General features: G+C 44.1%; 1 protein-coding gene across 9 annotated transcripts in view; it reads right to left on the reverse strand.

Annotated features, from left to right (window-relative positions):
* Positions 1–1,090: 1,090 nt before the first annotated feature.
* EIF4ENIF1 (eukaryotic translation initiation factor 4E nuclear import factor 1) overlaps positions 1,091–11,431 on the reverse strand; it is a 55,351-nt gene continuing 45,010 nt past the window's right edge. For 3 of the 9 annotated variants that reach the window (XM_032256571.1, XM_032256568.1, XM_032256575.1), the window contains 7 exons: positions 10,441–10,520; positions 9,705–9,844; positions 6,589–6,673; positions 4,642–4,774; positions 3,488–3,832; positions 2,423–2,587; positions 1,100–1,848 (listed from right to left, as the gene is read on the reverse strand). In XM_032256571.1, the coding sequence (XP_032112462.1) occupies positions 1,607–1,848; positions 2,423–2,587; positions 3,488–3,832; positions 4,642–4,774; positions 6,589–6,673; positions 9,705–9,844; positions 10,441–10,520 (1,190 nt within the window). In that variant the 3' untranslated portion in view covers positions 1,100–1,606. Of the gene's footprint in view, positions 1,849–2,422; positions 2,588–3,487; positions 3,833–4,641; positions 4,775–6,588; positions 6,674–9,704; positions 9,848–10,440; positions 10,521–11,431 lie in introns of all 9 variants that reach the window. The other 6 variants (XM_032256573.1, XM_032256572.1, XM_032256576.1 and 3 more) reach the window with 4 other exon arrangements.

The raw sequence follows: 11,431 nt of genomic DNA on the forward strand, positions 1-11,431 counted from the left end.
AACTTCCAGTTAGTAAAGGGGACTCAGGACCCTACTGTATTCTATAAAATCTTTATCCTCCAATGCTGTGTATATACTAATAGTTAAGGTGGATAATAAAACAATTGTGAGCTAAGGAATGTGATACAGAACACAAGGAGTCAATTAATACATGAGTCTTAAGGGAAATTCTTAGATTCCAGTGGGTTGAATTGGAACTCTGAGCTTACAGAAACAGGATGCCCCAGTAAACATGATTTGTTACAGAGAAACTACCATATGTAATAGGTGATTCCCTAATAAATTGTTTTCACTAGGTTGGTTTAATCTTGGAAATTACACTATAGATATCTTGGTGTTAGCTATAAGGCCACCTACTTAGAGGGTCAGTCCAGTCTAAACTGACCCATTGGGGTCTTTAAGGCTCAAGAAAAAGGGCATCGCTTCTTCCTCCTAAAGCAAGATACAGAGTTCAGTTTGCACAGGTTGTGGGTTTTTTTTTTTTTTTTTTTCACTCTGTCACCAGGTGCCAGTTTGGAATGCAGTGGGTGCGATCTTGGCTCACGGCAGCCTCCGCCTCCCGGGTTCAAGCAATTCTCCTGCCTCAGCCTCCCGAGTAGCTGGGACTACAGCTAACTTTTGTATTTTTAAGTAGAGATGGGGATTCACCATGTTGGCCAGGATGGTCTCAAATCTCTTGACCTCGTGGTCTGCCCACCTTGGCCTCCCAAAGTGGTGGGATTACAGGAGTGAGCCACTGTGCCCTGGTCAGTTTCCATAGGTTTTAAAGAAAAATTTAAACTTCAGATCACTGCCCTCAAGGAACATACTGAGCATAGCTCAGCTGGTTAGAAATTAAGAAGGCCAGCTTGGGTTACAAAGTGAGATCCCACCTCTACAAAAAATAAGGAAAAAGTTAGTGGTGTGGCCTGTAGTTCCATCCACTAGGAAGGCTGAGATAAGAGGATGGCTTGAGCCCAGGAGGTTGAGGTGGCAGTGAGCCGTGATTGCACCACTGTACTCTAGCCTGGGCAACACAGAGACCCTGTCTCCAAACAAACAAACAAAATTAGGAAGGGTTTCAGAGAGGAAATAAACACAACAATGCCAGTTTACTTCATACACACACTTAGCATATGCAATTTTAATCAACCAAAAGAAAATCCCAAATGTACAAGTGAAAAAAATCCAAACTGTTGACACAGGCTTAACTAATATCAGCTACTTTTATGTACAGCTGTATAAGTTCAAAAAAGCTATATGTATATACAAAAGTTGTTTATACACAGGTCTGTACATAAGGGTCTATACACTTATTTCCTCAGAACCCTTAGGTGCCACCTCTTGGTGAGGACACCAACACTTCATTCACATATCTTACAAAAAAAAGAAAGACCATTTCCAGGATTGACAACATTGTGAATCCTGTATTCAGACAATGTACACTCCACTGGGCTGGTTAAGATCCTTCCATCATAATGCGGATCACACCAGGTGCATGGGTTCCCCCAAGCAGCTTCACACAGAGTGCTCCAAAGTAAAAGCCCATAAACCAACCCGAGATGAAGCAGAGCCCTGCCCAGGGTGCCACCACAGGTCTAGGCTTAGTTGAGTCTGCCTGCCCTGCTCACTGTCGGTATTCCAATTCATCTACACTGATAACTTTGGTGGGCATGGAAGGCAGGGGTTGCTGTAGCACATCTGAGCCAAACCATTTGGCGAGTCCCACGGGGGAGCTGCTCCTCTGGCTGGGACGATGCTCCAGCTGGGAGTGCATGTGGGGCAGGCCTGACCGGCTGGGCACATTCTGAGGGGCTGTTTGAACACTGACAGCTGCTGCCTGGGAACCAGAGCCTGGAGGATGCAAAACTGTGGAGATAAGAAGGGTTATCATTCACAGCATGAAAAGGAAAGAAGTTTATTAGACCCTGCTTCATTCAAACTCTATCCAAAGATTCTATGGCTTCTTGAGGAAACTCCTTTGTAAAATGCCAATGATGCCAGAAAACAGTACAATGGAAAGCTGAGCTATTCAGCTACCAGTACTGAAAACATCCTGGATGACATGACCGCTACTTCTCATGGCAGGTAACCACATCACAGAAGCAGCAATATTAACTGGTGAGAGGGTATATACCCTGGGCAGGCCCGATGCCAAACCTCTGTTGGAAGGATTCTCAGCCCTGTCTCCTAAGAGGCAAAGGACGAAGAAAGCCAAAGCACACTTGGCTCTTCCCCACTGACTTTGCAGGAACAGTAATCCCAAATTGCACTGAGGTCAATTTACTTCATCTTATTCTCTGGTTACACCCTTGCCCCAAACTTAGAACAAGTTAATGAATGAAAATGTCAATGTTAATTCATCTCCACTGGAAACTAGTCCTAAAAGCTTCAAGATTCTTTAAGTCCATCCCAAACTCACCTGTCACATTCCTGAACCTACCTGAGCGCTGTAGCTGCTGTTGCATCATTGCCAGATGCAGAGGCGTTCCAGGACGAGGGTTTAAGAGAGGGTGACTAGCAGCAGGTAAAGGGTAAAAGGGCTGACCCAGGATAGGGCCAGATATTCCCTGTAAATGAGTCAAATCCATCCCAGGAGGAAGCACGCCTGTTGAGCAGAGAAGGCATGCTGCTGAGTAGTCTGAATGTTACCTGGAAGTTTTCCAGCTTCACTGTACAGTTTTGCTGATCTGGAAATTAATATTAAGAATGAATGGCTGGGTGAGGTGGCTCACGCCTGTAATTCCAGCACTTTGGGAGGCTGAGGCAGGCAGATCACAAGGTCAGGAGTTCAGAAGAGCCTGGCCAACATGGTGAAACCCATCTCTACTAAAAATATAAAAATTAGCTGGGCATGGTGGTGGGCACCTGTAATCCCAGCTGCTCAGGAGGCTGAGGCAGGAGAATTGCTTGAACCCAAGAGGCAGGGGTTGCAGTGAATTGAGATCGCACCACTGCACTCCAGCCTGGGTGACAGAGCAAGACTCTGACTCAAAAAAAAAAAAAAAAAAAAAGAAGAATCCTCTGGCTCACACCTGTAATCCTGGCACTTTGGGAGGCCAAGACAGGTGGACTGGCCAAGACAGGTGGACTGACCGAGCTTAGGAGTTTTGAGACCGGCCTGGCCAATACAGTGAAACTCCGTCTCTACTAAAATACAAAACGAATTAGTAGGGCATGGTGGTGTATGCCTGTAGTCCCAGCTACTCGGGAGGCTGAGGCAAAAATTGCTTGAACCCAGGAGACAAGAGGTTGCAGTGAGCCACTGCACTCCAGCCTGGGTGAGAGTTGAGACGCCATCTCCATAAAAATAAAATAAAATAAAAACCCTCAAGCTAGGTTCCTAATCTTTTAAAAGACTAGGGGGGATTGACTGGATTGGACCTACTGCCTACCAGTTGGATGGGAGAATCCAGGGAAATCTCCCACATTATACAGCACTTCATCAGTGCCAACAATTGTCCTGGTAGGTCCATAAACTGACACCCAAGTCAGGTTGGAAACTCACCAGCTTGGAGCAAATTCGGAAGATGCTGTGGATGTACTCCCTGTGCCAGCATTCTCTGTACCAATCCTGGGTGAAGCTGGTGAGCAGGCCGAACCATAGGGACATGGGGGACAAGGGGAACTTGGTGGACAGGGCGGAGAAAAGGCGTTGCAGGAACTGGGGATGCCAAGGTGGGTGTTTTTCTCCCAGCTGCTTTAGGTCGATAATCTTGTTCTTTGGTGTAACGGTTGGTCTGGGACAGTGGGGTGGAACACGAAGACCTCTGTAACGCTGATAGTTTTGGATTTGTAGTGGGAGAAGAGCCTCGATCAGCACTGGGTACAGAGCTGGATGACAGGAGGTTCTCTATGAGGATCCAAACAAAAAAATATTTTGGTAAACCTCTCCCATACACTTTTGGCCTCCCACTGGTCTAGTAAATTATTTCTTAAGGTCACAATTCTTATCTGATACCTTTAACAAGGTTAGAGGATTACATGGTAGGAACCATCATTTGCCTCTATTAAACAGGACCAAAGATGAATTGTTGGACACCCTTCTCTGCACAAATGGCTGTGGCCTAGATTATTTAAATGGCAATTAGAGTCTGGTCAAAGAACCCAAACTGTCTTAATAGTATCCAGGATTTCCTCCCCACCAACCACCCAAGCCTTCTCAAACACAGGCAAAAATTTCTCAGATCTATACTCTACAGCTGTGTAAACCCTAATTTAGAATCTGTGTGTTACCATGTCCTTCACAATCCCTACTGTGCAACTCATAAAAAGCTTCTCGCATATTTTCTATATTGGACACTTAAGTGTCCAGAGGCTGGATTTCAGAGGTAAAACTAGCTGAATTATATTAATTTACCAAATAAGTATACTAATTATTCAACTTTGAAGCCTAAGTAAGGATTCTAAACTAACACTCATTCTACCTGTCTGGTAGTAGCACTCAGACTGGTCAGAATTTCAAGCAACCAAGCAACTGTGGGCTGGCCCAGTTTTTCTCACTGTCACACAGAACCTTCTCACTGACACAGAACCATGGTCCAGAGAATTTAGGGGTCTTGCCCAGGGCTTTGCATAGAACATGAGGCTGGACAGCACTCAGGCCCATGTTCTCTCCATCACATACTTTCTTGAGCAGTGCCCTTAACAGCTCTGCAGTACCTTCACTAGACTTCTGAGTATCCTCTTTACTGTCACCAAGAGCTGCTTTTCCAGATGTTGGCTCCTCCTTGCTCTTCTCTTTGCTCTCGTACATCTTACGAATCACTGAGGTAGGGGTAAAGGAAGGAGAAAGCTGCAGAGAAAACAACTGGCATTAGCACATTCTCTAAGTGCCTTTCTGTAATACTAAGCCAGGGTTAATTGGTCAAGCTATTCAACAGAGTCCCCACACTGGTAGCATAGGCCAACTCTAGTATTCTGTTCTGTAGCTGCTGGAGGAAAAACAGAATGGGGCAAATAGGCAGTGTCCCAAGCACATCATCCCTTACTCACAACTCTGTGATATGCCTATGCAGCTTCTGCTTCACAGATTTCCCCAGCCTGGGATTAGGCTGGCAAGAGGGAAAGAATATGGCCAGAAACATACCTTGGAGCAACTTCCTTCTGTGAAAGGACATTTCAAAGACAACCTCAGAACCAAAATTACTCCATACTCCTAATATTTCCCTTCTTAACTTGGCTACCAGAAAAGTTAATTACCTCAATAGTCTCCTTAGCCACCACGATTAATCACTTGGGTCATTTCTTATCTCTTCACTGTTTCTACTTTGATGATTTTATTATCCATGTCCCTTTTCTGAGCAAACAACCCTACATCTTTGATGGCAGGAGACAAGACATGATTTATGAACAGAAAAGCTCCTTCCAGATCCTGCTGCCTTCAACATGACTGGCGCAAAGACCGACATGGGGTTCTGAAGCACAGAGCAAAGTTTTTTTTCCTTCTCTTACCAGCTCTGAATAGATGATAAATATCTGTGGGGAATGAACCTTTTTTCTTTTTTTTTTAAAGACACGGACTCCCTACTAGGGAGTGCAGTGGCATGATCTTGCCTCACTGCAAACTCCACCTTCTGGACTCAAGTGATCTCCCACTTCAGCCTCCAGCGTATAGCTCAGACCACAGATGTGCACTACCATGCCTGACTAAAATTTTTTGTATTACTAATTTTTTGTATTAGGATCTCACGAGGTTGCCCAGTCTGGTCTGGAACTCCTGAACTCAAGCAATCCACCTACCTCGGCCTCTCAAAAGGCCTGGGATTATAGGTGTGAGCCACCACACCCAGCTAGAATGAAACTTTTTTTTTTTTTTTAAGACGGATTCTTGTTGTGTCACCCAGGCTGGAGTTCACTGGCTTGATCTGAACACACTGCAACCCCCGCCTCCTAGGTTCAAGCGATTCTCCTGCCTCAGCCTTCCGAGTAGCTGGGACTACAGGTGCCTGCCACCATGGCCAGCTAATTTTTGTATTTTTAGTAGAGATGGGGTTTCACCACATTGGCCATGCTGATCTTGAACTCCTGACCTTGTGATCGCCCGCCTCAGCCTCCCAAAGTGCTGGCATTATAGGCGTGAGCCACTGTGCCCGGCCAAATGAAACATTTTTAAAGTAATGATAGTTATAAAACTAGACTTGTCACTGCATGTAAGCAAACCCTCCCGTTCCAGCCTTAGTTCATACCACTGAGACCTGAAATCGGAAGTCTGAACTTGTGACCTCCCCCACTACAAGTCTCACTGGACTCCCCATTGTCTGACCCAGTCACCCCTGTCAACTTCATTTCCTGTCTCTCACTCTTGTCCTCCTGTCTCCCCACACCAGTTTCATTTCTTTGAACATACTATATCACCTTGTGTGCCCTGGCCATAATCATCTCTGCTGGAACGTATTTTCCCCAATATAGGGGGGCTTCACTAAAAATCCTAAGACTTAGACTGTGTCCTAAAAGGGAAAGACCCAATAGATAGGTATGAAAGACTACTAGGTCAGTTATTCCTTTGGAAGGAACTCAAGGACATTTAGGGCACACAGTGGTACAACACATGTACAAACCAACAAGGAGAAGCCTTAAAGTCCTTCACAGTCACTGAAAGTCACTGACCATGCTTGTGATGGAGGCAGCAGGGGCGGGGGAAGAGGAATTCCCTCGATGCACTGGTGCTGGTGACTTGGTCACTCGCTGTTGCCTGTGAACAAACCAATTATCAGCATGAACCCCAATCTGCTTAACTTCAAGTCTTAAAACTATATAATACTCAAGACCAGCCTAGGAATTTTAACATCCCATTTCCCTTATCCAATTCAATTTCCCAAGCATTTAGGCCTAACATGCAGAAGCACATGCTAAGTTCTGAGGGAAGACAAAAGCAAAATGAAACATGGTCCCAGTCTTGTAAGAGCTCTCAGTCTAGTGGGGGAGACAGTCACATACAGCAAACCAAGGCATGTAGATATTAGGCACCAATAAAGTGCAATGGGAAAATGGAGGGGTTAGAAGGAATGACAGGGCACTGCAGGGATGCTTCTTGGGGAAGAAGCTGCATTAAACTGGGTGTGATCAACAGGAAGCTGAAGATGGAGAATAAGAGTTCAGGTAGAACAGGTACAGCAACTTGGGAGGGCCTTGGGAGTTGTAGGGTTAGCCAGAGCTGGTGTATAGTTTACTGTAGACTACACCAGTGAGGTACACTAGGGAGGGCCTTCATTCTTGGGTCAGCTGTGCTTCACTGGGCAGGGAGCAGCAATAATTACTACAGTGCCTGGCATAGAACTGATGCTCTGTGTGACACTCGTTCAAATCAAATATAGCATCAAAAGTTTCAGCTATTTTAGGACTATTCTTGGTCTACACAAAATTGATCTTAGGCCTCAAAGGTCAAGACCCAAGTATAGTCACTGACAATCTGAATCACAGAGAGATGGAAAACCGAAATTCATGGCTTCTTTCTAGTTAGTACCCCATTGCTGCCATACTGTGACTGTGAGAATGACAACATGGGCAGACAGATCAGTACTATTCTGAATGACTAAATGACGAACCCCAAACTTGGGGGTTCCACATGACCTTTCATTTTAGTAAACATATTTAAGCACCTGCTACAGACATTGTTGCAGGTTCTTGGGATACAGCAGTGAACAAAAGACAAAAATCTCTGGCCTCACAGAGGTTACATTCTTGGGGCTACAGGATGGAGTGGCGTTACTACAGGCAGGGAGACAAAAAACAAATAGCATGCTAGACAGTGATGATACAATTAAAACAAGCAAGGTAAGGGGAAAGACATGTTTGTTTGAGGGACACAACTATACACAGGGAGAACCTGAGAGGCTGACATTGATCCAAAACATGAAGGCTAGACTGACACTGACTCGCATCTACTTGCTGGTTTTGAGTAACCCACGTTTTAAAAACCTAAGTTTTCTGTATCTGTAAAATGCAGTTACGTACCCCTTCATCTACCTCACAGGGTTGATGCGAACATCATATAAAATTCTGGGCCAGGTGCGGTAGCACATGCCTGTAATCCCAGCGCTTTGGGGATCAAAGCAGGTAAATCACTTGAGGCCAGGAATCCAAGACTAGTCTGGCCAAGACAGCGAAACCCCATCTCTACTAAAAATGCAAAACATTAGCTGAGTAGTCCTAGCTACTTGGGAGGCTGAGGCATGAGAATCGCTTGAACCCAGGAGAAGGAGGCTGCAGTGAGCCAAGATTGTGCCACTGTACTCCAGCCTGGGCAACAAAGCTGTGTCTCCAAAAAATCCACAGCAGCCGGGCACGGTGGCTCAAGCCTGTAATCCCAGCACTTTGGAAGGCCGAGGCGGGCAGATCACCAGGTCAAGAGATCGAAACCATCCTGGCCAACATGGTGAAACCCCGTCTCTACTAAAAATACAAAATTAGCTGGGTGTGGTGGCGTGTGCCTGTAGTCCCAGCTACTCAGGAGGCTGAGGCAGGAGAATTGCTTGAACCCGGGAGGCGGAGGTTGCAGTGAGCCGAGATTGTGCCACTGCACTCCAGCCTGGCGCCTGGCGACAGAACGAGACTCTGTCTCAAAACAACAACAACAAACAAAAACCCAATGTTAAAAGTACTCTGAAAGTCACGAATCGCCATCAGTGAATACTAGGTAACTACATTATGCTATAGAGAGAAAGCACGTGAGAGGGGTTCAGCAGATGAGTCTGGAGCTCTCTGTTACAGTTGAGGTGTGCTATAAATAGGATGTGTTTGTGTAAGGGTACCTCCTGGTCTCAGTGTCTTCTGAAACAGTTAACAGGTAAAACCAGCTGAAGCAAAAAACTGAGGCACTGCAGCAGTAACTTTTAAGAATCACATCAAAACATTAATTACCAAGTATTTTAAGGGTGGACTAAACTGTAGTGTTGAGGGATGTGTATTTTGGTGATAAGACTCAAAAATAATTAAGGTAGTGATTACTTTTAAAGGCTAGACAGTGGACAGTTCTAAGGAGAAAGGGGTATTATTGACACAGGGTGCATGGAGCGCCTCTGAGAAGTTAACAAGGAAGTTTGCCTTATAATAAGCTACATATTTGTTTTATATAGTTTTCTTTATCTGTTTTATTTTACGATAAAACAATATTGCCAATGCTTTCCCTTTTCTCCCCAACTTATAATTTCATTTTACCACTTGTTGCAACTAAAAAAAGAGGAGAGCAAGCTCAGTAATCTATTTAACAACTCTGATCAACAAACCCATCAGCTCTGGCCAACAAACTGTTGATAAGCAAACCTGCATCAAGGGAGTTTGATAAGAACATCTCATCTGTGGGGAAAGGAATAAGGAGCTATGCTAGTTCCATTTGTAAAAATGCATTAACTGGTAGAATCATCCTAAGATTTTAAAATACATTTACTCATACAATCTTGAGGTAAATTAGACAAGTGACATCCCTTCCAAATGGCTAATTAGCAAACTCAAAAAAAAAAAAAAAAAAAAAAAAGTAATTTGTAAATCAAGAACAGAAATAAAACCATATAGAATGAAAATCCTATGCCCTTGCAGTAGCATTTAATCATATTTCCTCTATTTAATCTATTTCTTCTATTGATTTGGATTGGGATGGAATTTCTACCACATACTGAACAACATACCACAGTATGTGCAACAGAATTATACTGCAGATAGGTAACTTGTTAATTTCAGGAAAACTATATCTGTAAATCTCCACATGAGTAGGTTTAGTAATTTACCTGTTTCTGAATCCATCTCTGGTTCTGTCCACCTGTGGTTTGCCAAAACCAGGTTGGTAGAAGTTTGCTGCCTGTACAGCCAGGTCATGTGGCAAGGCCAGCCCCTCTAAAGCTGCCTGTTGCAACTCCAGCTGGCTCATCTGCTGAAAAGAAGTGGGGGGGGGGGGGTCAGGAGAAGAGTGAGGACACAGCACACTTTCTTCAAAGGTCTCTCCTTCACTCTTAGAAAGATAAGTTAAGCAGAAGCTGAGAAAGGTACTGCAAACTGAGTAAACTGTGCTGCCATTGCACTGAATAAGATTTTAACAATTTAAGTATTACTTGAATTATTCAGCAAATTGTCTAACCTTCACTGAGCTTGAAATACAGATCAAAACCATTTCTTTGTTTTAGAGACAGGGTCTCACTCTGCCACCAGGCTGGAGTACAATGACACCATCATAGCTCACTGTAGTCTAAAACTCTTAGGCTCAAATGATCCCCCTGCCTCAGCCTCCTGTGTAGATGGGACTAAAGATGCATCCCACCATACCTGGCTCATTTTTAAAATTTACTTTTGGGTTCAAGCGATCCTCCTGCCTTGGCCTCCCAAAGTGTTGGGATTACAGGCATGAGCAGACATGCCTGGCCTCAAAACTATTTCTAAGAATCACAGTAATTCAGCTGTCCACCCCGCATCTACCAATAGGGTGAAGGGCAAGCAAGAGATTGAGTTTCAGAAAGAGCTCAGCCTGACCTGGGCCGTGATGGGGCTCATGGGTTTGCGCATGCCTTGGAATGGATCTCCGAGTAGCTGCTGTGGTCCTGGTGTGAAACCTGTCAGGAAAGTTACAGTATCAGTGAGTACCAAGATGGTACGTGTGCATCAGGGAGGCATTTTCATTAATGCATGCCACTTCTTGCTGAACACCATCTCTTGGAAAGCACTGATTTCTTGGTCTGACAGATGTCCATCCTCTGTACCCCGACAGTGGGCTATGTGGACCTCAACCAGATCACTGCCTGAATTGCTGGTGTATCCACCTTCTCAACTAAGCCATCAGCTTTGTTCCTTTTTAAAGCCAAGACCTCTATGTGGGAAAGAAGAGCTTTTCCAGCCAGCAGTTTGTCCCGTTATCACTCAGACAGCTGGCACTAAAGCAGACACCATTGCTCTGAGAGTACACATTCTTTCCACTCTATCTGTTTGACTCTGGACAGAAGATTTCAAAAAATGCCTTTCGAGGTTTGTTTGGCAGGAGCCACAGTGGCCAGCAGCCTAAAGTGGTTCAGGATGGCAGGAACACTATGACATTCCATGCAAATACTTTGCTAAGACACTTTCTGGAACTTTTCTTTCAGTCACATTCTGAATTAGCCATAGATTGTCTAATAGCTTCATAGAGAACCACTACACTGACTTCTACTGTATCAAAGCAAAACTTAAGAAGCCGGATTAACTTTTTTTTTTGGATTAAGTTCCCAAAGTAAGGAATAAGACTAAAGAGCTGGATAAAAGATTTATTTCAAGAAAAAAATATCTATAACATGAACATATTCACCTAGAAGGGCAACTGATATCTTCCATGTTTGCTCCCCCATCCCCCGGAAAGTATATATATATATATATATATACACACACACATATATATATATACACATATATATACATATATATATACATATATATATATACGCATATATATACATATATATACACGCATATATATACATATATATACACACAT

The sequence above is a fragment of the Sapajus apella genome, unplaced genomic scaffold (assembly GCF_009761245.1).
Source record: "Sapajus apella isolate SASKATOON/1434 unplaced genomic scaffold, GSC_monkey_1.0 scaffold95, whole genome shotgun sequence".
NCBI classification, from domain to species: Eukaryota; Metazoa; Chordata; class Mammalia; order Primates; family Cebidae; genus Sapajus; species Sapajus apella.